The sequence below is a fragment of the Diceros bicornis genome, chromosome 7 (assembly GCF_020826845.1).
Source record: "Diceros bicornis minor isolate mBicDic1 chromosome 7, mDicBic1.mat.cur, whole genome shotgun sequence".
NCBI classification, from domain to species: Eukaryota; Metazoa; Chordata; class Mammalia; order Perissodactyla; family Rhinocerotidae; genus Diceros; species Diceros bicornis.
In genome coordinates, this window is record NC_080746.1 from 53,982,503 (window position 1) to 54,010,159 (window position 27,657).

General features: G+C 39.4%; 1 protein-coding gene across 5 annotated transcripts in view; it reads left to right on the forward strand.

The window, feature by feature from the left end:
- PAK1 (p21 (RAC1) activated kinase 1) overlaps window positions 1-27,657 on the forward strand; it is a 133,714-nt gene that overhangs the window by 83,631 nt on the left and 22,426 nt on the right. For all 5 annotated transcript variants that reach the window (XM_058545538.1, XM_058545540.1, XM_058545537.1 and 2 more), the window contains 7 exons: window positions 5,977-6,077; window positions 6,584-6,731; window positions 10,656-10,693; window positions 19,052-19,168; window positions 22,003-22,177; window positions 24,297-24,360; window positions 27,209-27,257. In XM_058545538.1, the coding sequence (XP_058401521.1) occupies window positions 5,977-6,077; window positions 6,584-6,731; window positions 10,656-10,693; window positions 19,052-19,168; window positions 22,003-22,177; window positions 24,297-24,360; window positions 27,209-27,257 (692 nt within the window). The remainder of the gene's footprint in view (window positions 1-5,976; window positions 6,078-6,583; window positions 6,732-10,655; window positions 10,694-19,051; window positions 19,169-22,002; window positions 22,178-24,296; window positions 24,361-27,208; window positions 27,258-27,657) is intronic.

The window sequence follows — 27,657 nt, forward strand, 5'->3', positions numbered from 1 at the left end:
TCTGTAAATTGTGATTGTTTTGTTTCTTCCTTTCTAATTCTTCCTCTTTTACTTCTTTTTCTTTCCTAATTGCACTGGCTAATAACTTCAGTATTGTGATGACATAGAAGTGGTGGTAGGGAACATCTTGATCTTATTTCTAATCTCAGAGGAAAAACTGTCAACATTTCACCATTAAGTATGATGTTTGCTCTAGTATTTTTGATAATTAGCTTTTATTAAATTAAGTAAATTCCCTTGTAATTCTAGTTTGCTAAGAGGTTTTAATCACAATTGGATACCAATTTTAGCAAATGCTTTTTCTACAGTAATTGAATTGATTTGTATACATTTCCTCCTTTATTTTGTCGATATGATAAATTACATTCACTTTCTTAAGAAATTGAGATATAGGGGCTGGCCCTGTGGTGTGGTGAGGTTCACATGCTCTGCTGTGGGGGCCCCAGGTTCACGAGTTCAGATCCCAGGCTGGACCTACACACCGCTCATCAGGCCATGCTGTGGCGGTGTCCCACTTATGAAATAGAGAAAGACTGGCACAGATGTTAGCTCAGGGACAATCTTCCTCACCAAAAAAAAAAAAAAACGAAGAAGAAATTGAGATATAATTCACATACCAAACAGTTCACAATCTCAAAGTGTACAATTCAGTGATTTTTAGTATATTCACAAGATTGTATAACCATTACAGCTATCTAATTCCAGTACATTTTCATTATCCTAAAAAAGAAACCCCTAAAATCCTAAAAAGAAAAGTGTCAGTAGTTACTCATGATTTCTCTCTTCCTGCAACCCCTGGCAACCACTAATCTACCTTCTGTGTATGGATTTGCCTTTTCTGGACATTTTATAGAAATGGTATCATACAGTGTATGGCCTTTTGTGAGTGGCTTCTTTCACCTAGAATGTTTTTAAGGTTCAGCCATGTTGTAGCATGGATCAGGACTTCATTTCTTTCTTTTTTTTTTTCTTTTGAGGAAGATTGGCCCTGTGCCAACACCTGTTGCCAATCTTCCTCTTTCTTTTTTCTCCCAAAGCCCCAGCACACAGCCGCACATCATCACAGTTGTAGAGTTGTAGCTTTTCTATATGGGATGCTGCCCTAGCATGGCTTCACGAGTGGTGAGTAGGTCCTTGTCAGGATCTGAAATGGCTAACCCCGGACTGCTGAAGTGGGATGCGTGAACTCAACCACTGTGCCACCGGGCTGGCCCCTAGAACTTCATTTCTGTTTATGGCTGAATAACAATTTTGTTGTATGGATGTACCACATTTTATTTATCTGTTCATCAGTTGAGGGACATTTGAGTTTCCACTTTTTTTTTCCTGAGGAAGACTAGCCCTGAGCTAACATCTGTGCCAATCTTCCTCTGTTTTGTATGTGGGTCGCCACCACAGCATGGCCACTAATGAGTGATGTAGGTCTGCGGCAGGGAACCTAACCTAGGCCGCTGTAGCGGAGCATGCCAAACTTAACCACTAGGTCATGGGGCTGGCCCCTGAGTTTCCACTTTTTGACTGTTTTGAATAATGCTACTATGAACATTTACTTACAAGTTTTTGTGTAGAAATAAGTTTTTATCAGATTCCTCTAGACCCGTACTTCTAGTCACCATAAATTTTTTTTTTTTTGTGAGGAAGATCAGCCCTGAGCTAACATCCATGCTAATCCTCCTCTTTCTGCTGAGGAAGACTGGCTCTGAGCTAACATCTATTGCCAATCCTCCTCCTTTTTTTTCCCCAAAGCCCCAGTAGATAGTTGTATGTCGTAGTTGCACATCCTTCTAGTTGCCGTATGTGGGACGTGGCCTCAGCATGGCCGGAGAAGCAGTGCGTTGGTGCACGCCCGGGATCCGAACCCAGGCCGCCAGTAGCAGAGCGCGCGTGCACTTAACCGCTAAGCCAGGGGGCCGGCCCCATAAAAAAAAATTGCTAGTAGCAGCAGTAGTCCCAGAGAGCCCGATGTTTGTGGCCTTGGAATATGGAACCACCGGGATCCTGAGTTTGCTTTATTTTCTCCATTGCATCTTCCCTCAGTTCCAAGCTCAGAGTACCTCCCTAGTCAGGGTTTATCAAATCTGGTTGACTTGCTAGGCAAGTGTAAAGCTGGGACAAAGATGACTGTTTACTCCTGTGGGCCTTTGTTTATTGTGTTTCTGGAATGCCTGTCTCCATCTCTTCCTGGCCAACTCCTATTTATCCTTCATGAGTTCTTTCAGGTATTATTTTCTCCAGAAAGGTGATTTATTATCTGCCTTCATCTATAGCCTGAGCATGGATCATTGACCTGTTCTGCAGATTGAAGACTTAACTAAGAGAAAGAAAGTGACTTTCCCAGGGTCATAAAATGAGTTAATAGCAAAGCTAATACTGGTTTCATCTTCTGACTCTTAACACCTGGACAGATTTCGTTTAATTCCCTGTCTTTAGTCTTCTCAGCTATAAAATGGGGATAATCCATACTGTCTGGTTCTTGGGGTTGTTGTGAGGAGCCAGTGAGACAGTGACTGTGAAAAGGCTTTATGAAGGGCTGTACACAAGGGCTTACTTGAACTAAGTAAGCTCTGTGTTGGATCCTACTTGAGATTCAGAAGTATAATGATCATAAATAGAAGGTATGATTTTGGTCCTCAGGAAGCTTACATTTTAGATAAGGAAGTAAGTTTCAAAAAGAGCAAGGAATCATACAAGACAGGAAATGACGAAATGCGTGGTGATGTGGCAGACTCAGTGTCTTGGTAATTCATAGAGGGAGGAAAGGTTAGGAACTCCTTCCTGGAATAAGTGGGACTTGAACCAGTCTTTAAAAGATGGCTGAGAGTTTGACAGGGAGAAGAAGAGGAAGAGCATTCCAAGCAAGGAGAAGAGAAAGTGAGCAAAAACTTGGAGGTGGGAATACAGGAGGTATATGCAGAGGTTGCAGAATGAAGAGTGGCCTCTGGAAGCAGAGCCACCTTCAGCATTACCCTCTATGTTCATGTGTTAGATGATTTCATTTCCCTGGGGCTCTTTTCTATAGACTACTCATCCTTTGAGCCACTTTTTCTGTGTTTCCATTACCGAAGTTCCTTTTGTATTTCACATTTCGTGCCTATGATGTTATATTATATAGTATATTAATAAGATATAATAGAAATAATATATAAAAATATAAGATATAAATATAAAACAAAAATCTAACTAAAACATAAAAATAGCATAATTGTTCTTCCCTACAATCTTTTAATGACTAGATCAGAGGAAATTTAGAAACAGAACGCAATTCCAAAGCCCTGCAGTGTGTCCCATGCATTCTAGCTATGAGTAGGACAGGTGGACTTATGTCATAAATGACTGCTTAATTTGGGCCCTAGTAAACCCTGAGCCTTCCCTTTCTCAAAGCAGCTGCTTCTGGAAGGGAAATTGCCCAGTGCATAAATAGTTTAAACCCTAGCAGTTGGCATGTAGGCAAATGGTTCTCATTAAGATACTGAGGAAAGAACCTTTGGAATCAGACCTGAGTTCAAATCCCAGCTCTTACTAACTGTATGAGCTTGAGCAAATTATTTAACTGTTTTTTAGTTTCCTCATCTGTAAGATGACAGTAGTAATAATCTATCTCATAGGGTTGTAAGAATTAAGGAAAATAATGTGTGTTATTGTATCTTATACGTGGTAAGTTCTTATGTTATTTTTTCTCTTCATTATACCAAAGTATATTTCTTGACTGAACTTGAAATTCTTTAGGGGAGGTAAAGAAGTAGAAGGTAAAGGGCTTTGGCTTTGAAGCTAGACCTTTCAATTTCAATTACTTCAATAACTGTAGGCAAGTCTGTACTTCAATTTCCTAATCTACAAATAAAAATTGCATCTCGGGATTGTGGTGATTATATTAGATGATGTATATGAAGTACTTATTAAAAACTGTGGGATGCCATGCCAGGAAGAAATCTAGCTACAGAACTTCAAGAGTGCTCATCTTTCTGTTTTCATAGACTCACAGAATGTAGGAACTGAAAGTGTCCTTAAGATCATCTAGTCCATTTTCCCCATTGTTCAGATGAGAAAGCTGAGAACTTGGACTATATGGTGTGGTAGAGACAAAACTGGCCTGGACTGTAGACTTGCTTATTTTTTCCCCCCATTTTGCTGCCTTTCGTTAGTTTATCCTGGGTCTGTGGAGGCATTAGGACTTCAGAATTTCTTTTGGCCTGTATGCTGAGCTCCCACAGAGCAGGGTTTTAAAACAGGACTGATGGCGGCTGGGTAACCAGGATTGTGCGAGGCAGGTCAGAGCTGGTAAAAATGAAACATTTATTCCTGCCCTGGAGAGAATTTGTGTGTCTTAGGCAGATTCCTTAGACTCGTTGCCAGGTTGAGTTAGGTGTCTGGTCATTTGTTCCTTTCCTCACTCACTGTCTGAGCACTTATTTTGTGTCAGGCATGTGCTAGCCATTGGGGATCCATGATGAATTGGACATGGACTCTGCACTTGGAACTCAGTCTGGTTGGGAAGATAAGCCCTTAAAATAGACAATTACTATAATGGTCTTGTGGGAACAGAGGAGAGGGTGAAGAACTGCCCAACCTAGAGATCAGGGAGGACTTCACAGAAGAGATGACCTTTAAGCTGAGACCTGAAAAGGATAAGTAAAAGGCTTTGTGTGGTGAGGTAGCAAGGGAAGGGAAGAGGAAGGTAGGAGTCATCAGTAAAGGGAGTAGCTTGAGGAAGCTTAGCCCTGAGCTAACATCTGTTGCCAGTCTTCCTCTTTGTGCTGAGCCAACATCCGTGCCCATCTCTCTCTATTTTATATGTGGGATGCCTGCCACAGCATGGCTTGATGAGCAGTGCAGAGGTCTGCACCCAGGATCCGAACCTGCGAACTCAGCCACTATGCCACTGGGCCAGCCTCCAAATTTCCCCTTTTTATAGGGACACTAGTCTTATTGGATTAGGGGCCCACCCTACTCCGGTATGACCTAATCATAACTTAACTAATTACATCTGCAATGATCCAAATATTTCCAAATAAGGTCACATTCTGAGGCACTGGGAGTTAGGACATATGAATTTTGGGGGGACACAATTCAACCCCTAACAAGGGTACTTCAGCACACAACTCCTTAAATATTGAAGCTTTTTTCTGCCACGCCAGCGGGACCTTAGTGAACATCTACTTTATGCAAGACCGTTGTTGGAAGAGGGATCACTACAAGTATTTGTACTTAATGATCCTTTAAGTTCCTAGCCTAGAGAGGCAGCATAGCATAATGGTTTAGAGCTTGGGTTCTGGGCCAGACTGCCTGGGTTTGGGTCTGGGGGCTGCCAACTATTAACCATATGACCTTGGGCAAGTAATTTAATCTCTGTGCTTCAGTTTCTTTATCTGCAAAATAAGGATAATTGCACCTAACTGATAGGATTGCTGTGAGGCTAAAGTAAATTAATACATGTAAAGAACTTGAACCATTGTCTGGTAAGACCCTGATAAAATATTAGCGGTTCATATTATTAAAACAACTTCCAAATCTAAAATTCTGTAATTTAGAGAACTTTAAAGCAGCTTGTAATCAAGGACCAAACAAGTGGGATGCAGGTTATAGAAGCTCATAGAATGTAGGATGTCAGGACTGGAAGAGTCTTTAAAGACCATCTGTTTGAGCCCTCTCTTTTTACAGATGGGGAAACCAGGGTTCAGAAAAAGGAAGCGACTTGCCCTGGATCAAATGGCTCATTAGTGGTAGAACCAGGACTATTAACTCTGATGAATGGTCTTTGTACTCCTCCCTTAGTTTAGTTTAACAAAAAATTAAGTCTTTAATCATGCTTTGAGCATCTACTGCAGTCTAAGTCTGATGTTGGGCTCTGTAAATACGTATGTGAAGTAGACAATCCTTGTCCTTGAAAGGAGCCTACAGCTCAGCAAAGAGTTAAATAAGCTTAAAAATGTAATAATGTCCCTGTTTTTTATTTCCGTTTCCTTGTTTCTCTTGCAGCAAATAAAAAGAAGGAGAAGGAACGGCCAGAGATTTCTCTTCCTTCAGATTTTGAGCACACAATTCACGTTGGTTTTGATGCTGTCACAGGGGAATTTACAGTAAGTCCTGGGTCACAGTAATACTTTTGGTCTTTCAGAGTTCTGGCTGTGCACTGTTAGATTCTATCCTTTCTAGTCTTCCTGATGCTTCTGTCTTTGCCTGAGAGCCTCATTACGATCTTCTTATATTCATGAGAATATATTTCCTCATCTCCAAAATTGTACCAGGGAAACCTTTGAATCTTCATTCTTAAATAGACCTCTGTGAAGTGGCGCCTTGGCAGCAGGCTCTGCTAGGCACTGAAGATACAAAGACATATCAGACATGCTTCCTTCTCTAAAGGAGAAACAGCCTCGTGAAGGAGCAAACATCTCAAGAAATGACTAATGCAATGAGATAGGTATTATAAAGGAGGCTTGTGTAGAGCTCTGAGGGTGTATAGAGAAAGGAATGACTAAACCTGTCTTTAGCTGCTCGCAGATATCGGAGTTAACTCTGATTTTCCTTCAGGGTCCTCTGTGACTGTGCCTTCCTAACGTGACAGCCTTGTGTGTCTCTCTTATAGGGGATGCCAGAGCAGTGGGCCCGTTTGCTTCAGACATCAAATATCACTAAGTCGGAGCAGAAGAAAAACCCACAAGCTGTTCTGGATGTACTGGAATTTTATAACTCAAAGAAGACTTCCAACAGCCAGAAGTACATGAGCTTTACAGGTATGGGGATCGGGTCCAAGGCAGTTGAGGAAAAAAAGAGTTTTCATGTGGGTGGAAAAGCTCCACATGCCTATTGTTGTGGGGTGAGGGAAGAAAGTTTGGAAAGAGTGGAGATGGTACTTTCACTAAGATGGAATTTTGGAATTCAAGCGCCAAGATGATGGATTTTTGCATCAAACTTAAGTCTTTGCTCTGGAACTGCATGTTTTTTAAAAGTAGATGATATTATATATAAAGAACATAGACTGTGGTAGAAGGTCTAGATTCTGACACTTACTAGGTTCTGACAATCACTTCATTTCTTTGAGCCTCAAAATGGGAATAGTAATTCCTATCTCAAGAGGTTGTAGTGAGGAATAAGTGAGCTCATTGATGTGCAAGTTCTTCATAGATTGTAAAACAGCACCATGCAAATGTAGCTATCATTATCATCGTTATTTTTAATATCATTAAGTTATTTAATAACACATTTAATGTATATCTTTTAAGTAGGCAAGCCTACTTCCTCAAGGAAGTAATTTTTCTCAGTCAAATGAAAAACAGGCCAGTAATAATAAATGTTCTTTAGATGTACTCTCTCAGTTTCTCTCTCTCTCTCTCGAAGGGACTGTGTTTTTCAGAGTGTTTTTAATAGCAGAATTGAGATTAGAATCCAGGTCTCCCAATTCCTACACCTGCACCTTTTGAGTTTACTACTTGCCTTTAGTAACTCTATTTGGAGCACCTCCTTCCATAGCAGAGAGATTTTTCTTTTCCTAGATAAGTTATGAGAACACCTACATTTCTGGAAACTTGCCTATTATAAAGCATCTTAGAATGTTAGAGCAAGAAGTATATCCTCAGTATATACCGCTTTCAGTTCCCCTTTGTTTTACAGACATTAAAGCCACAAAAGGCCTTTCTAACGTGGCTAAATTAGTGGCAGAGCTGGTCTCTTAGTTCCGAGTCCAGCGCTCTTTCCAGTGTTCATGCTGTCTCTTTGAAAGGGCAATATTGTTGGGGGAGGTGAAAACCAGGATGAACTAGCTAATTTTGAAGGATGCTTTCCCCAGCAAGTATCTGGCTTGTATCAAAGGGCACAGATGGTGAGGATGACAGACTGCAGCTTTGCTCATGCTTCATGGTGGTGCCCAGGAGAGGGTCATGCATGTTCCCAGCAGTATTTCCTTCCCCACGTCTGACCCTGCTGGGTCTCACGTCTCCCATTGAGGGACTGGGTCATTCCAAAGAGGAATTGGGGTTGAGGGGTGCTGGGTGGGGAAGTTTTCTAGTCAGGAGATTAGAACTTGTGTTTTAAGAGGTTTGTCACGGAGACATCAGATTAGAAGCTGGCTTTGAAAGCCTCAGCAGCAGTCTTTGGAAGAATCTCTGTTTTTATGTGCACATGTGTGTAGATGTGTACAAGTGCCTTATATGTTTATGGAAGCATAGCTCTGTGGGTTTGCATATATTTGGAATTAAAGTTCACTTAAGTATTCATGAATGAAAATGTATATAGATATACATATTCAGGTAATTGTGTGTACATCTGTGCACGCATATATGAATAACGTTGAGTGTATATGTATAGAATATATAGATATGTGTCCATACATCTACTTCTGTGTGTATAAATTTGTGCACACTTGTGTGTGTATATATATGTGTGTATGCATGTGTGTGTGTGCGTGCACACATGTACGCACGTGCAGGATTTTCAGTTTTCTAGAAGTTGAAGACCAGGGCCAACTCTAGGCAAAATTATGTATTTGGCACAGTTTGTTTATTCTTTTGTGTGTGAGGAAGATTAGCCCTGAGCTAAGATCCGATGCCAGTCCTCTTTTTGCTAAGGAAGGTTGGCCCTGGGCTAACATCCGTGCCCATCTTCCTCTACTTTATATGGGATGCCGCCACAGCGTGGCTTGATAAGCGATGCGTCAGTCCGCGCCCAAGATCCGAACCTGTGAACCCCGGGCTGCTGAAGTGGAGCGTGCAAACTTAACTGCTATGCCACCCAGCCGGCCCTGGCATATCTTTATTTTTTAAATTTTTATGTGTAATATCATATCTTTCATTTTCCTGTTTCCCCTCTTCTCATACTATTAATTATAACACTACTTCGATTTGTAAATGCTTGCATATGAATTATCTCATTTGATTCTCATGATGGCCTTGGGGGTTGGCAGGGCGAGGACTATTATCCCCGTTTTACAGACTCAGAGAAATTAATTAGGTTCAGAGAAACTAAGTGACTTACTCAGAGTGACTCAACTGATATGTGATGGAAGTATGTTTTAAACTTGGGCCTTTAAACCCTTTGCTGTCTATAACTCAAGCACAGTCTTCCATGCCAATTTTTTGTCAAGTTTTCTGTTTTTTCAGCGCTTTATTTTCTGTACCAATTAGTAGCTAATGTGATAAGCAAAAAGTAGACTAGATTGACAATACAAAGTTCTGGGTTTTAGCCTTACTATGCCACTGATTTATGAAACCTTGAACTAGTTTCTCTCCCTCTCTGAACCTTAGTTTCCTCATTTGTAAAATGAAGGGATTGGAAGTGCATTCTGCTCTGTTGTTCTGTGCTGTGGATTTTGATTTTGAGATATAGAAATTGTACATCACATTTAAAAGGAGCAACGCTTACTTGTTTTTTATATGGTGGAGATATATTTATTACCACAGTACCCAATCCTCAAAAACAGTAACAGTGCATAAGGTTGGGGGTGGTTCAGTGAAGGCATAGTATTGCACTTTGCTCTGCCTAAGCTGATATTCTTTTGAAGAAGAAAAGCAAATGAACTGTGTTTAAAGTATATCATGAATTGATTTCTCCAGGGTACAGCTGGCTATTCAGAGTTTATTTTAAGAACATATTGTCACAGCTTGTGGGTTCATGATTTGTCATAGGACCAAAGAAGCTGTACCTTGTACTTTCTTATATGGTGGAATTGGGATCTTGGACATTCTCTGGCTTGGTTCTTGGTGAGGAATATGTTGGATTTGGTAGAATATTTCTCCCCCTTAATTCCATTGGTAGTGAACTGGTGAAGTCAGTTTCTGCTTGGACCTTTTGGAATTAAAGAATAAAGCCAAACATGATACTTGGTCTTTAAACTTATTTTCTTGCTGAGATCTCCATTGGGTCTATGTTTCATATTTCATCAAGTCTAAGATATCAATGATTGTAAGATGTACTATTATTTTATATACTACTAAAAAAAGTGGCCAATTAAACCATGAAGTGCCTTTGATTGTATGACACATCTCTGTGTCAGAGATGTTAGTGTGAAATGTATATCTCAGAATCAATGAAATATGGTAATTGCCTCATTGAGGGATGAGGCTTGAATCTATTCTTAGAAACAAGACCCTGCCTTTAATTAGGCTTGACATGATTAATGCCTCTCTTTTCCTAAGTCTTAGTTTTTCTCTTCCTGTGGGGTATAGACGTGGATGTAGAAGGATCCTTTCATAAAGCTGAAGCTGCAGGCTGGTCATGATTTGTCATGGATGGCTCAGGACGGTGCCAGCCAGGAATTCTTTCCGTTTCTCTTAGATTGCAGGAAATTTCCCTAGTCACTGAGGCCTGATGATGATATAGTTGATGATGTCGATAGAGTTCTAGCATAGTATTTAGAATTAGACCTAGATTCAAATCTTAACTCCTGTTTAACCTGTATGTACCCTGAGTGAATTACTTAACTTCTCTGAACCTGTTTCTAAATCTATAAAAGCAGATGTAATAATAGTACTCAGAGCTGTAGAAGATTAAAGGAGGTAATGTGTATAATGTGGTTAGCATGGTGTTGGGCCCATAGTACCAGTAACACTATTATTATTCTCTGAGCCTGGCAAGTTCTTGACTGGATAGGCTTCCTTAGCTCTCAAGAACGGATTAACTATAATTGTTTACTGACTGAGTCCCTTGTCTTTTTTCCTTTGCAGATAAGTCAGCTGAGGATTATAATTCTTCTAACACTTTGGTAAGTCTTTATTTCCTCTGTTCTGATATGGGAAGGTATGGTGATTAGGGATCAAGGCAGTATGGTAGATGCAGAGCCTGGACTGGGAACCACTCATCTTGGTCACTCCCCTACCCTGGGCCTCAGAGTCCCTATCTTTATGGTAAAGGAATTGGAGTTAATAAACAGTAGGTATCCCTTCCAGCTTTAATTTTTTAATGTTCTAGAAATCCTAACCTTGGAAGCAGAAGAACTGGCTTCTAGGCTCAGTTTTTCATTTGTAGGTTTAAATCTTGGGAAGGCCAGTTTGCCTTTCTAAGCTTCCGTTTTTTCATCAAGAAAAATGAAGGTGATACACTTTGCCTTACCTGGACATGTTTTCAAATACCAAAATTTAGAAGAGAATTCCCTCTCTTTGGTTGGTAGGGTGTACAAAACCAGGATTAGGACTAATTTTTGAAGGGAGCAGATTCTCTGTTCATTTAAGGTCATTCATTTTGTCCTCTAAAGTTGTAGTGAATACCCTGTCACTTGAAGGGATGTTATAGGAATCATTGATGAATTAGTTAGAAAGTAAAACTTGATGACCTCATGGGTCTCTCTGCCTCTCTCAATTTACAAATTCTATTTTCCAGAGCAGATAAAATGAGATATTTATGTGTTTGAAAGGGTCTTATAAATAGTGAGCTGTGATATATATTTAAGAGAATACTACTATTCTTTATACCCAATGTTGTCTCTTGTACAAAAGTGGTTATGTCATTGATTTACTAAACGTTTGCAAAGCCCCAAGTCTATGCCAGGTCCTTTGTGGCGAAGTGGCAATACAGAGATGAATCAGACATTGTCCCAACTCCTAAGAATCTCCCAGTCTGTGAGCAACATGAAGGCACAGGCAGACAGTTATAGTGCAGTGTGCTTAAAACTTTGTGAGGCCAGGGCCTATGTCTGACTTGTTAATTGCTGAGAATAAATAGCAGAGAGAGAGAATAAATAGCATGTGCAAAGACAAGGAGGTTCACAAGGTATCCCTGTACAGGGAACTGAGAGTAGTTTGTTATGATTGGAATGTGAAGTGTAAAGGGACTGGAGGTGGGTGATGAGGAGGAATAGTTGGCAGGTCCGATCATGTAGGAGTTTTAACTTTATCTTAAAGGTAATTAGAAGCTATTGAAGAATTTTAAGCAGGAGAGTAGTGAGTTCTAACACACTACTGAGTCACTGTCAAAATACTTTGAACCTTGCTTCCAGCAGTGGGAATTGGCTTACTCTGAGTCATTTATACTCTTATCAGTTACAAAAAATGTTCACATGTCCAGTGCCTTGTAGCATACTGGGTCCTTATTCACTATTTCCTTTAATCCTCATAAGAATTTAATGAGGTAGGTTATTATCCTTGTTTAATAGATGATAATACTGAAATAGAGAAGGGTTAATGGCAATAGGTATCTGATTCCCAGTTTTCATTGCTTTCCCCTGATTCATTCTTTTATCAAATGGAAGAGATGTAATTAAAAGATGTGGAAGAATTTGCAAATGTTAAGAGCTTTGGGAGTTTCTCCCCCTTACTGAACAATAAATTATTGAAGAAGGGGCCTGAACAAAGCTGAGCTGTGCTTTGTGGCTCAAATGTCTTTATGCTTTTATAGGAGGAGTGACAGCTATCATTTATTGAGTGGCTAATATGTGCCAGGCACTGTGCTAATAACTTTATAAATGTTAGCATAATTACCTTGTGAAGAAAGTATTATCATCCCCATTTCGTAGACAGGAAAACAGACTTTCCTGAAGACTTATCATTAGCTATTGTGGTAGAACCAGATTAAAACTAGGGTCTTCTGAGTCCTAGTCCAGGATTCTTTTCACTGTGGCAGAGAACTGAGAAAGAAGATGTCAGAGGGGTCTTATAAAGGAGACTGCAGTAAAACTATAGCTGTGTTGTTTGTTAATGAGGAGGAGGAGCCCTGGGGCTCATGCCATATGGCAGAGAGGATGACACCTGCTTGGTAAAAACCTGTACTGGTTTAGTATCTATAGCTAAAACCACTCAGGCCGTCAAGGACATTTTCTCCCCCAGTTCAGAGCATTTGTTCCTGTGGCTCAGTACTCTATATTTCCTTACTAGTTTTACATGTGGGATATGATTTGTATTGTGGTAGCATGTCATTATTTTCCATTTGGTTTCATACAGATTATTCCACTTGATTTGTGAAATTATTGAATGAGATTGTTATCTCTATGATACAAGTTAAGAAATTGAGACTCAGAGAGATTAAGTGATTTGCTCCCTACCCTTGAATGAGTTAGTAGTAGAAACCAGTACAAAATTCAGTTCTCCTGAGTATTCATTTATTCGTTCATACTATAAATACTTACTTAGCACCTTCTTTGTGCCCAGGTGTTGGTGATACAAAAATAAATATGCACTATCTTAGTCCTTAAGGAAAAAATTAAAGACAGACTAGAGGAATAAGGGCTACAAGAGAGGTATAAATAATGTACAGTAGAGGTCAGATTTGATGGAGTGATTTATTCTGCGTGGTAGTACAGAGAAGTTTGCACAGAGTTGTTGGGTCCTAACGATTTGTTCATTTAACAAACATGATCTTTAAGGTTCCTTCTAGCTCTAAAATTCTGTTATTTGTGGCTCATTGGTCTGAGCTTTGGCTCTCAGATTCTATGGCATTTTAGTGCCTGAATTCTTGTTTATAAAATGAACACCTACTATGTGGTAGGCTCTTTGGGTGCTGGGGAGTCAAGGGCGGGTAAGCTCTTTGCTCTTGATCTCATAATTTAGTGAGGAATCAGAATACGTAAACAAGGATTTAAAATATAGTGTCAGGTAAACACAAGTAATGATACCAGGCCAAGAAAAGGGCAATGCTTTCTCGTCTGAAGTAGCATGAACAAAAGCCAGGTTAAGGACGCATCATGTCAGGCCAAAGAACTTGGACTTTGTGCTGGAACTAAGGAAATATTTAATATAGGAGATTGATATCATTGGATGTGCATTTTAGTCTAAACTAACATCTTAGAAGGATTCCTCTGGAAATTGGGTCAGGGTAGTGGAATGAATTCATGTGTCTCTCTTGCTATCCCAAATTTCTTAATTTCGGAAAAGATAGGTTAAAAAACAAATTCAAAACAGTGCTCCAAAACAAAAACAGGACATAAATGGACCATTGTCAGGAATTCATGGAAGAAAGAAAGAAGATTAATTAGAGCAGAAGAAACCACAGCTTAAAGCATGTGGAAGAGAAAACTCCTAGGAAGATAAGTGTAGCTCCAGAGAAAATGTGCTGAGAGAATATATATAAGAAGCAGGAAAGAGTCCTGGGTCATCTTCAAGGGTAAATTAATTAAAATTCTGCATTTGAAACTGCAGAGGCAGTCTCCATCTTACAGTGAACAGAAAAGTAGCAGAACTTTGATTCTAAGCTTAAACCAGATAATTTTCTAAGGAAAGTAAACTGCCTACTTGAGGAGAATTCCTGGTGTGGGTAGAGGGGCCTGAGAGAGAAGCAGAGCAGAACCTGAGTTAACTACAGATCTCTACAACAGGTGTAAAGAAGGGGAACAAGGAAGAGTAACTCTGCAATGGAAGAAAACACATTAAATTTCTCCATCCCAAGAGTAAATTTCTCATACTTTTGATAACTGGAAAGAGAAGAATCTCTACCCTACATGCTTTTCCATGCCATCACACCCTAAAGTGATGCTTGCCAGTAATCTCATCTGCATAACTCCCATCCAGACTGCTTCAGACCTTCCATTTAGAGTGGAGAAACAGACTTACACAACTACAGAAGAAACTCTTGCTAATTACATACACCAATCAATCTAGTCCTTCACTTATAAATATGAACAGCTAGCCAAGGATCTCTAAACACTTGAGGGAAACAAAGCCTTAAAGAGAAGAACTAAGATAAGGAAATAAAACTGGCCTCAGAGGAAATAGATAATTCAGGAAAGAGATTTTTTTTTAAAAAATCTAATATGTTCAGAGAGGTTCTATAGATGTTGCATCCATAAAAACACACTGCTATTAGAGCAGAGGATATAAAAGAATTCTTAGAAATTAAAAATATGATTAAAGAAATAAATTCACAAAGATTAAAAAGCAAATACATATGAGTGAATTAACGATACAAAATATAAAAACAGATGGAAAATATGAGAATAAGAGACACAAGGGGTTAATTAAGGAGATTCAAGAAGAATTACAGAACCCAAGCTCTAGAGTGGAAAAAATAATCAAAGGAATAATAGAAGAAAAATTCCTCAGCTAAAGAAGGGCATGAGTCTTCAGATGAAAGGACTTACCAATTATTAAGTCGGGTGATTGAAAAGAGACCCAAGAATAAAGAGAAAGATCTTCAAAGCTTTTGAAGAGAATATACAGCTAATGTTTTTCATTAGCAATAGTGGACAAAGGAGCAATATTTTCAGAGCTATGAGGAAAATTATGTAGATCCAAGAATTCTATACCTAATCAAACTAGCATTCAAGTATGAAGTCAAAATAAAGACATGTAAAGATCTGGGTTTACCACACTCAGATCGTCTCTGAAAGGCTAAACACCAAATGGTAACAATAATTACCTCCAGGGGATGGTAATTAAGAGTATTCACCTAAAAATTATTATTTTTACCCAAGTATTAGATTAAAAAATCAAGTAAGTCTAAAGTACTTGTAATTAACAGCTGTCATTCTGAAGGGATCTCCCTTGACCATTGTCTTGGCAATCCCCCCTTTGCATTTCTGGGTTCACGTTCCTATTTTCTCTATGCCATGCCTTCCTCATTTTTCTTTTCTTTTTTTTTTTGGTGAGGAAGATTAGCCCTGAGCTAACATCTGTTGCCAATCCTCCTCCTTTTGCTGAGGAAGATTGGCCCTAGGCTAACATCTGTGCCCATCTTCCTCTACTTTATATGTGGGACGCCTGCCACAGCATGGCTTGATAAGTGGTGCATTGGTCTGCGCCCAGGATCCAAACCCATGAATCCCGCGGCGCTGAAGTGGAGTGTGCGAACTTCACCACTATGCTACAGGGCCGGCCCGTGCCTTCCTCATTTTTAGCTTGTTTTTGCAGTTTGGTGGAGCTCATCCTCCAGTAGCTTTGAGAAAGTAAATATTTAATATCTTTCAGGTCTCAAAATGGGGTGTCTCTATTCTGCCCTCACATTTGATTGATACTTTGGCTAAGTATGGAATTCTAGGTTGAAAATAATTTTCCATCAGAATTTGGAAAAATTTCGCTTTTGTCATCTGGCTTCACATTGACGAAGTCCAAAGCCATTTTATTCCTACTTCTTTATATCTGACCTATTTTTTTTTCTCTTGGGAAGCTTATAGCATCTTCTTTGTCACCATTGCTTTGAAATTTCTTAATTATATCCCCATATTTATCTATTTATTGTGCAAGGAGCTTTGTGGGCTCTTTCAACCTGGAAACTCAAGCCTTCAGTTCTAGGAAATATGCTTGAATTATTTAATTGATGATTTTTTCTCTTCTGTTTTCTTTGTTTTCTCTTTCTGGAACTCCTGTTATTTAGATTTTGGACTTCCTGGACTGATTTTTGGGAGACTTCTTCAACTTCATCTTTCAGTCAGTCTATTGAAATTTTCGTTTCTGTTCTCAAGTTTAATTTCCAAAAGCTCTTTTATTTTTATTTTTTAAAAAATTATAGCAACCTATTCTTACTTCCAGAGTCGGTATCTTTGCTTATGAGGAGGTGAATCATAGGCTTTCTTTTGATGTTTTCTTCTTCCTATCTAGTCTGTTTTTTCCAGGTGTCCTTTTTTTCACATTTGTTTTGGTTTCTCCCTTTTATGTTAGAGGTATTCCTTGGATATTTGGTAATCTTTGGAGGTATGCTCATATTCATGATTGGGGTACTAAAAACCTTACTAGAATTTTAAGCTCATTGATGGTATAATTGTCTAAGCTAGAGATTCCTACTGTTTTTACCCAAAGTTCAGCAGTTTTAAAATCACAGATACGTCTCAGCAACATAGGTAGGCCTCCTAGAGGTTTTTGGAACACACCAAAGTTCCCATCTGAGGGTCTTCTTCATCTGCCAGGAATATTCTTTTCCCAGAGAGTTCCATGGCTTGCTCTCTCAATTCATTCAGGCCACGGCTTATGTGACTTCTTATTATAGAGGCCTTTCCATGACTACTCTATCTAAAGTAATATTTCCCCACTCCCAACCAATCTCTACTCTCATATGTTTATCTTATTACTACCTGACACTTTGGTGATTAATTTTGACTGTATCCTCTTTTAAAATGTATGCCATATGACCAGGGACAGATATTTTGTTCTTCAGTATAGGCCCAGAGCCTAGAACAAAGTCTGGTACACAGTGAATGAATGAATGAGTTTAAAGTCACTGGCTTTTTTTTAGACAGAGGTTTGTGGTTATTAGACATAATGATAATTTAATTGATTCCTTATTTCTTTCTAGCTTCTTACCATTTACCAAGTGTTTTTATACCCACATCACTTCATTTCATCCTCCCAGTGGCCCTCTGAGGCAGGGAGAGAGCTACTATCATTATCTCCACTTTATAGATGAGAAACTTGTGGCTTAGAGCAGAACAGCCTTGCCCAGGGACATAGGGATAAGAAGTAAAAATCTGGGACAAAAACCAATCTCTCTTGATTCTGGTAGTTGTTAATCCTACCACCCAAAGCTATCACCTGTGGAAAACAGGATGTGTTGCTAAGGAAGGTGATGAAATCCACTTCTCTACAGAGTTTTAGGAAGCAAACAAACCTAGTGTTTATAGTATACATCGGGGAGCCCCAAGGCCATCTGATGCTAAAGAGGCTACTAAGTGAACTTCACTCCCAATTTGTGTTTCTAGTTAAATTTTGTTGAGTGAAATAGTGGGGAAAAGAGAAATTAGAACAGAAAAATATCAAAATATGTGCTTTGACGGGGAAAGAACCTGTATTAAATTTTAGAACTGGAAGTGACTTAAGGTCACCCCTCAAATTATACAACTCCTCTTCTTCCACATTCCTCAAGTAATGAAACTTGAAACCAAGAGGGCAGATTCATTGCCTCTGGTCGCCAAAGCTAGTTGCTTATAAATGCCTGGCACTGTCAGTCTTTAAGTTATGCCCTGCACCAGCGGTCTGGTTAGAATCTATGATATTGTCAGTTTTCCTTACCTTAGTATGTCAAATGTGGTAAAGGCCAGTCTCTGACACAGTAGCTCTGGTCTAGTATTCCAGTAGGTAGGTTTGTCCATTTATCGCTTGTCATTCTGACTCCCAATTGTCCTGTCTCCAGAGGCCCCAAATGGCAGGCAGGAAGGGAACTCACCCTCTGTCTGTCTCTTATATCAGACGGTGAGCTGCTTCAGGACATGTACCATCTTTTTCATCTTTGTACCTTTATGTTAACCGTATCCATCACAGTATCTCACTGAGCACAAAGTAAGTGCTCTGAAAATGTCTGAAACTATTGAATCATACCAATATATATTAAAAGATCCCTGTGGCCTCTCTGATCCTATACTGTAATCATTTAATTTCCATCAAAAATCTCATGTTTTGGAGCTACTTTGTCTCTTGAATCTGTGTTATAAACAGTAATTCTATGATATTTTTGCCTGGACCTGCCCTAAAACCTGCCACACTTGGCCCAGCTTTGTTACAGTTTGCATGGGAAACTCAAGTTGCTGAGATTATAACAGATTCAATTAGTGGTGCTGGTAAGGTTCATTCCAGGACAGGGCAAAAGCTTAGTGAAATGGATAGCATCCAGTCTGGGGAGAAACTCATTGTCATCCTGAGTCAAGGGGCTCCTGATGTCTTGTATCTTCAGGTTGAGGCAAGGGTACCTGATGACATAATGGGTGCAGTAGGTTTTGGTAAAGAAAGGAAAAGGGGAGGCAAAAGCCTGTCTGGACTTCCGTTTACTGTATCAGAAAGGAGTAAGGAATCACAATAAGAAACTTTGTAAAATTCTAGACTTTTGATCCCTTCCCTACATTTTGTACTTTATTACCTATTCACTATGGAGAGTGAAATTCATAGAATAAGAAGGAACTATGAACTTGTCTTAAGGGGTTGGACTGGGGGAAGGCAAGTAGAGAAGCTGTAGGCTGGCTTCCCATTGCACAAATATTTTTGGTGGGAGAAGGAAGCCCCCAAGGGACTGAAATGGATAGTGGTAGCTAAAAGAAGAGAGGGAAGCTGACTGAGTTCCTGAGACTGGCCACACAAAGGTGGAGAGCTTGGAGGCTGATGCGGATTTCAGGAGGGGTGTCAGGATGAGGTTTCTTCTGAGGGATTGGTGATCCTGGTAGCTTAAGTTCCATGTCAGCTGGACCTGATGAATCTGGCTTTCCACCACTGTACAGAATGTGAAGACGGTGTCTGAGACCCCTGCGGTGCCACCAGTTTCAGAAGATGAAGATGATGATGATGATGCTACCCCACCTCCAGTGATTGCTCCACGCCCAGAGCACACGAAATCAGTGAGTCTTTGGGGACATGGACAGCTTTGTGATTTATTAGAGTTGGGAGTGGGAGGGCGGGGTTAATGCTGAGGCCTAGAGGTTTAATATTCTGGTAGTGGGCTTTTGGATTTTGGAGCTGGTGAAATTACTGAACCACCTTGATTGAAAGGTACTTTCTATATGATTAAAGATAAGAAGTCGTATATTAATTTATCCTTGGTTTGCAGATAGTCCCAAAGTGTCATAGATAATTGGTGTTTATACCGACCCAGCCCTAGTTTACTTAGCCCGTTCTCCACAGACAGGATAGGAAGATATACAGAATTAATATTACTTAGTGCAGGACTAACATAAATTATTCCAGTCTCCTGGGAAGCAACAAATTAGCCTGCAACAGATCCTTTCTTCTCTGTTAAATGTGCAGTGTTCAGCCTCTTAGAACATCATTGATGATGCTGACAGACCCAAGAGAATTTATAAATACATTAGTGCTATTAATATGCTGGACATTAGGAGTGCATTTTGATACCGGATGTTGGCAGTGATTTTTATTTAACTTCCTTTGAGGTTTCTGCATCTCAGAATAGCCACAGTCCCTTTGCCCTCGCTTTCCACAATCTAGTCCATTCCTTTTACTTGATTTAGCATCAGTGAGCACTGACCTATCATCAGATGATATTCTACTAGTGTTTCTTTGTTTGGATTTTTTATTATGACAAGAGCTTCATAATGGAAGAACGATCTAGGGCTTAAACTCTGTGATAATACAAGATAAGGCTGTCTCTGGAGTAGAGCACTCAGGAAGGTATTCAAGCAGAAGTTGGTTGACTGACTATGGGAGATGTTGTGGAGGAAATTGAAGGGGATTAGACGACCTTTTAGGATGAGAACTTAGGAACCAGATCTGTGGAATCACCCTTTCTGTAGGTTACAAAGTCGTGTTAAGGAAAATGAGCTTCAAAATTAGAGGGTTATCAAGATGTCTCACATTGATATGTCCTTTTTTGATTTGCAAGCATGTTCATTTAAAAAATTTTTTCCCACTAAACCATGAACTCCTCAAATGTAGAGGAAATACATGTATATATATATTTGCAATGCTTAACATAATTCTTGGCAGGTATCAGCAAGGCAGTAAATATTGAATGAGTGAATGAATTGATAAATTTGATCTTCATAGCATTCCTTTCTAAAAAGGCATTGTTAATTCTTAATTTATAGAAGAAGAAGCTGAGATTTGGAGAGGTAAATTGATCTGCCCTAAGTCTCTTAGTAAGCAAAAGAGCCAGGATTGAAAGCAGGTAATTGACCTCAAGTCCAGGTCGCTTTCCACCATAGCACAGTGGCCTTTTTGTGTGTGCAAACCTGTGCTGGGAGCCAGAGAAGGAGAATATTAGAGAGGGAAAAGGCACGGTTTGTGACCTCTAGGAGACATGTCTGGAGAACCAAAGGAGGACAAGGCTACAGGTTTAGGTGCCACAGATATAGTTTGTCTACAGGTATAAGAATAGAAAATTAAGAAATCATTATGCTAGAGTAGTCAGGAAAGAAGTTATAGTCTCTGATCTGAAAATCTTGACTTATTGCTGTTTCCACTCTGTGGAAAATTCTGTCCCATTTCCACCTATTAAAATCCTGTCCATTTTCAAGATCCAGCTGAAGAATCCCATTTATTTATTCATTCATTCATCAAACATTTACCTGAATGCTTGCTTGCTCTTTGTTAGGCAGCTGGTTAGATATAGGAACTCAGGGATGAATGACATACATTCCCTGTCTTTGTAGAGCTTATAGACTAGCCAAAAGATAGTTGTGATATTTTTATGAAAAAAATCTGATAATGCCTATAAACATCTCCTGGGGAATGGGAGTATAACTTATGATCACTTCTTCTGAACCTCAGTAGTATATAGTTTGCTCATTTCTTATGACATTTATTCCTTTCTGCCTTGTAGTTACGACTTTCGTCACAAGAATAGAGGATAGGGGCAGCATTTTGTACAGTGAGGCAAAGAGTAGATTCTCAGTAAATGTTTGTTAAATAAATGAATGAATAGAAAATGTAATAATATTAGTGAAAATTTGAAAGTTTAATATCTGGTGGGCATGATTCTGATCATTTCACATTAATTAATTTATTACTACAACAACCCCATAAGATAGGTATCATTAATATCACTATTTTATGAATGAGGAGACTGAAGCACAGAGAAGTTAAGTAACCTGTCCAAGGTCATACAAATGGTAAGAATAAAAGCTGGGATTTAAGCCTAGGCAGTCAGATTCCTGAGTCTTTGGTCTAAATGACTACACTCTACTGCCTCGTAAAGACGAACAATTGTAGTTCCTTCTCTGCAAAAGTTCAGGATTTAAAGAGGGAGTAACTCAAAAGAAGATAACGTTAAGTGTTGTATTAGCAGTGCAAGATGCTGTGGGAATATAGGATATTCATTTCAACATGGGACAGAACAGAATTTTGCAGATAAAGGGGATTCCCATCTAATAATAGAATCTCCTTTTAACTCATTTCTGTTCAGTGTTGTTTAACCTGTATTGAATATCTTCAATATTCAAATTCTATTGAATTCTCTCAAATTCAATATTCTTCAGCTCAAATTCTCGCTAACCCCTGTTATATAGTTAAAGCGAGAGCAAGGAAGGCCATTCCACCCACAAAGGATGGGCCTGGGCGCAGAGGAGGAGGAACATAAATTTTGACCTAGGAGAAGGGATAAGATTACTGAGATTTGCTCTTCTGTGGATGTTCTAACACATACTTCTAAGAGAGGCTCCTGAGCTTCCCCTCTGCTAACAAAGGCTGGCCTTGCCAAATTCTTGCACCAACAATGCAGGTATACACACGGTCTGTGATTGAACCACTTCCTATTACTCCAACTCGGGATGTGGCTACATCTCCCATTTCACCTACTGAGAACAATACCACTCCGCCAGATGCTCTGACCCGGAATACTGAGAAGCAGAAGAAGAAACCTAAAATGTCTGATGAGGAGATCTTGGAGAAATTACGTAAGCACTTTGTAGCTTTCTGAATTTTCTTCTGGTATGTGACTGGTTGAGCACGAAGATGGAATTCCATTGCTATAAAGATCCTGGTTCTAGGCTTGGTCTATGTGGCTGGCTGGCTATGCTTGATATCTTAGCTACAGACTACTTTTCTTCACCCTGCCTCTGTACCCACCTCTTTTGTCTCACCAGCCCTGATTGGATACCACGTTAGGATGGGAATGTGATGAGAGAGAGTTATGGATAGCTCACTTCGAGGACTAGGCATCTCTCACCCCTAGGCATGGGTTATGGAGAGAGATAGCTTTTATCTAGTGAATAGTCTGGAATGTTATTTTGAGAAAGACTGAGGCCTTGTCTATACCTGGTGGGAAAGAGTGCTGTGATTGATTATTGATGTTTGCTATTGACCTAGGAGAAGACAGATCTGACATCTTGGTTGTAGGAAAAGAGGGAAGGGAAACTAACATTTTTTGAGCCTCTACTGTGTACCAAATGACAACCTAGGTATTTTCCTAAATTTTTTAAATTTATTCCTCATATTAACCCTATGAAGAAAGACATTACAATCTTCATATTGCGGTTAAGGTATTTGAGGCTCAGGGATGCTAAATACTCTGCGCAAAATCACACAGCCAGAAAGTGACATGTTTGGAGTTAGAACAGAACTTGTGCTCCTGTAATTAGAGCATGCTGCCTCTTGCTCTCAGATGGAAACTTTCATTTTACTTTCTTTAGCGGCCAGAAATGGGGGGTATATTGGGGTAACTTATTTCTGTGTTTCAATAAACTGCAGGAAAATTCATATGAGAAGGAAAGAGCGAGTTGGTCTGTGAGCTTGGAAAAATCATTTGACAAGGCCTTTGATTTGTTCTTGTACCTATCTATTTCTAAAGAAGATTTGATGTGACTAATTTGGCCAAATCTGCAAACTGGCATTGCTTTCTAAAGCTGAGGTTTCTGGTTCTGTAGCCTAGGAGCTCTTGATTTCTTCTTGATGATTCTTGTTTGACTTTAAAAATAATTTTCACTCTTTTAAAAGTTACCCTTGCCCAGAGCCCTTATGAAATGATGAAGTAGGAAAAGCCACTTACCTACCCATCTATTTACTCCTGTATGTAGTCTTTTTCCCCGAACCAGATTTTTTTTTAAACAATAATACTTAAAACATAGAATTATAGAAAGCAGACTGTCCTGGGAGTTAAGGACACTTGGGTTGAAGCCCCAGCCCTGCCACTGACTTGGGTCTTGGGCAATTTCCTACTGTTCTCTGGGCCTCCTTTTTCTCGTCTTTAAAATAGGGATGTTAATACCTGTCTTCTTTGTACAAATGAGATAATGTAAATAAAAAGTACCAAACCCTAGTAATTGGTATTAGTGGAAAGTATATTGACCTCGGAGACTAAAAACCAAATTCCTGTTCTTAGCTGTGACACCAATTTGCTGTGAGGGGGAAGTATCTTCCCTTCTGGTGGGCCTGTTTCACCATCTCTAGAATACAATTTGTGAAACCCAGTGAACTCTCTCATTTATCTCTATCTTTGCACTTGAAGTACTTCCTGCTGTAATCCCTTCTCACCTTTCTCTCTCTAGCTAACTCCTGCTTACCCTGTAAAAGTCAATCCAGCTATCAGCTCCTTTCTGAAGCCTTTCCAGTTTGTATTTTGTGCCCCTTTCTCTACCCCTTTGCCATCCATATCAGAACAATTATATTTTCATGGAACTTGATGCTTACTTGGATGTCTCCTTCATGAGACTGAGCTTCTTGAGAGGAGGGACTGTTTTAACTGTGTCTCGTCTATCTCTATTCCTAGCACTCAACATAGGGCTTGGTACCTACTAAATGAGTATATTAAATGAGTAAATATTTATTGGATGAATGAATTTATAAATGAATGAACTTTTAGGAAATTTAGAAATGGAATAGATTACTATAAATAAAAACAGTAAGAAGATGAAACTTTTGGTTGGAACTTATGGGGGGAAGCTAAAGACCTAGTATGGGTTTTGGGTATTGGAGGTAGTTTTTTAATCCTTGCCAGCTCCAGAGTTTGGGGGAAGGGGGCCTGTTTTGTATCTTGATCTGGAAAAAAATGATTCATGGTCTCTGTTTCTTTCAAAGGGAGCATAGTGAGTGTGGGCGATCCTAAGAAGAAATATACACGGTTTGAGAAGATTGGACAAGGGTTAGTAGGGGCATTTTCTTTCCCTAGAGAAATGACTTAAAATTGTGTGTGCTGTTTGTACAGGATTTTGCTTTTGTTTTGCCTCTCATAAACCTTGTTCTTCTTTCTCCACCTCCTTCCTTACCCATCTGGAGATGTTATATGTGGCTGACTTCAGGTTTGACAGAATTATGCTTAATATGAGAGATGTGCTGCTATTAGCTGACCATGTTGCTAAAAATACCGCAGCAGTGAGAGTGAAAAAACCATTTATTTTTTTAGCACAAAACCTGCTTCCCAAATTACAGGTCTGCTTTTCCAGAATAACTCTGTTTACCTAGTGCTGAGACCTAGTAGCACTAATATGAGATGGAAGACTCAAAACTGTAGACCTTTCTGTTAGTGTAATGGGACCTGTTTTTCTAGGTGGATGCCAGAATTCATGTCTCTTGCTTTCTGGTTCCTTCTCTGCATCTTGTATGCTGCCCTCAGTGTCTTAAACTCAGCAAATTGTAGTTGAGTTCTTGTTGTGTACTAGGCACTGTGAATACAGCTATGAATCAGACACAGTCTCTGCCTCAAGGACCTCATGCCTACAGAATGAGATAGTCAAACAAAGAATTATAATATACCATAATAAGTCTTAAAAGTGTTTGCCCATTATTTTGAGCAAAATAAGGCAGACATAAAAGAGCAGATACTATATGATTCTATGTATATGAAGTTCAAGAACAGGCAAAACAAATACTTGCTAATAGAAGTCAGTATGATGGTTGCCTCTGGGAGGAGATGTTGATTCAGAAGGAGTATGAGGAAACCTTTGGGGATGATCTTGGTGGTGAACACTGGGTGTGTCCATCTGTAAAAAATCATCAAATTGTGTGCTTAAGGTTTGTGCAAAGTACTTTAGATACGTTATACCTCTATATTAAAAAGGAAAACAGTGAGATTTCTACAGACCTACCCAAATAGCTGAAATTAAAAACAAACTGAAAAAAAAGGATTGGGCTCGTAGAAAGCGTTCAGTGTTAGTTGAATGAAAGCGTTGGTGCTAATGAAGTCATTGAAGTTTTCTGTTTTAGTTTTCTTTCTTAAGCATCCAATAATTTCTGAGACAAAATGTTACATAATATATTGATGTCGTAGTTGTACAGCATTCTACAGCTTACATCTGCTATTTGCATCTATTGTTTAATTTAATCTTCAAGACAACCCTGGACTTGTGTGGATCTCAGTTTTTCCTGGTCCGGTGCTTTTCCTACTAGACATGCTTTTGTGAATCGGAACTGGTATAAGGTAGTTAACACCTTGAGAAGAAATTATTTTGCTTGCCTCAGAGTAATATGAGATGGCATTTCCTTTAGATAATTACACTGAGATATTAAGAATGTAGCAGAAAGGTACACAGGCAAGTGTGGGCAAGGCAGGTCCCATCTTTGGACTTCAGTTTCTTCGTCTGTAAATTCAAGAGAAAGGGGTTATGGATTAGGGCCTTCACCTCCAAAATTTCTGATTTTTTTTTTTCGATTCAGATGTATGAGGCCCATAAATAGGCAACGTCTGCAAAATGTTTTTTCCTTGCTTATTTGACAAGTCTGTTAGTGCTAAGGGAGGAATGAAATATTTGTTAAGCACCTGTGGTGATGTTTCCACATTCCATGATTTTAAAAATATAAATACCACACAAATATGACAAATTGGTTTGATTATAATTTTTGCTTGCTTTTCTCCCTTTAAGACCTGAAGATTTTTTTTTGACTAAAAGTTCATATGTCTAATCATATGTCTCTTCAAGGTAGAAATAATCAAATACTAACCAACTTTCTAGACCTCTATAATCATGGAGATATAGTCCCACAATGTCCAGTCCCCCAGGGCCTGGGCATGTTTGCCCTTTAAGAATGGTGCATCTCCGCTTCTCCGGCCATGCTGAGGCGGTGTCCTACGTACAGCAACTAGAAGGATGTGCAACTGTGACATACAGCTATCTACTGGGGCTTTGGGGAGAAAAAGGAGGAGGATTGGCAATAGATGTTAGCGCAGAGCTGGTCTTCCTCAGCAAAAAGAGGAGGATTGGCATGGATGTTAGCTCAGGGCTGATCTTCCTCACAAAAAAAAAAAAAAAGAATGGTGCATCTGGTAGGATGGGGGAGGATAGGGATAGGAAGATAGATACCAGCTTTATGACAGAAGATGGCTAGAGGTAGGATGATCAGGCGATGGGGAAATAACTGCCAATGCAAATAATCCAATCCTCGTTTGATAGCCAATATCTTATGATCACAGTTTCGTGGCATGCAACTAGGGTCCCAACCAAAGAGTGGTGGTTGGGAAGCTGGTGACCATAATTTCTAGCTGCAAGGCAAACTTACAAGTGACTTTTCTCCCTGAATTGACCTGGCTTCCCTGGGAAGCATAATCTCAGGGTTTGTCTAGAATGCATTTTTGCAATACATCGAGTTTTAAATTTCTTCAGATTGTATCATATATGTCTGACATGTGGCATGCATAGTTAAAAATATTGTTGTATATCACTCACCTACAAATATACAGGGTTCATGGTTATAGGCATAAAATGAGGTTTTTGTTATTTAGAATGGACATTATTACTTTCCTAGCATTATTCCTACTATTTCTTTGCCTCCCACCCTCTTTCCCTGTTGGCCACTAGAACCTGTATTCTCTTTACTACCACATACCGCCTCTCAAATATGAGAATAGAGTGCAGAGGGGGCAGTGGGGAGAATTATTTTTGCTGTTATTATTAACACTTGCATTGCCAGATTATGTGTAGAGTTGCATTTGACAAATGTCACTTCATTTAACACCTTTTTTCTCTCTCTCTCTCTCTCCCCCACCTGTTGTTCAGTGCTTCGGGCACTGTGTACACTGCAATGGATGTGGCCACAGGACAGGAGGTGAGTATCCACCATCAACTGTTGCTCCTTCAGTTCTTTTTCTTTTTCTTTCTCTCTTGGGTTTTTAGTCCTTCTTAGCTCAATAGGGGACATTTCTAGTTTCTCACTATTGCAGACTAGAACTAAACAGAAGAGTAACATGATGAGACTTGCAGATTTGGAAAAAGTCACTATGACTACAGTGTGGAGAACAGATTGGAGGAGATAAGAGTGGAACAGTCAGGAGGTCATTGTGTAATTCCAGGTGCGAGATGGTGGTGTGCACTAAGGTGGTAGCATGGTATGAATGGGGAGAAGTAGATGGATTTGAGAGGTACTTAGGTAGATTTGACAGAATTTGGTGATTGACTGAATGTGAGGATGACTCACAAGTGAGTGATGTTAGTCAAGGAGAAAGAAA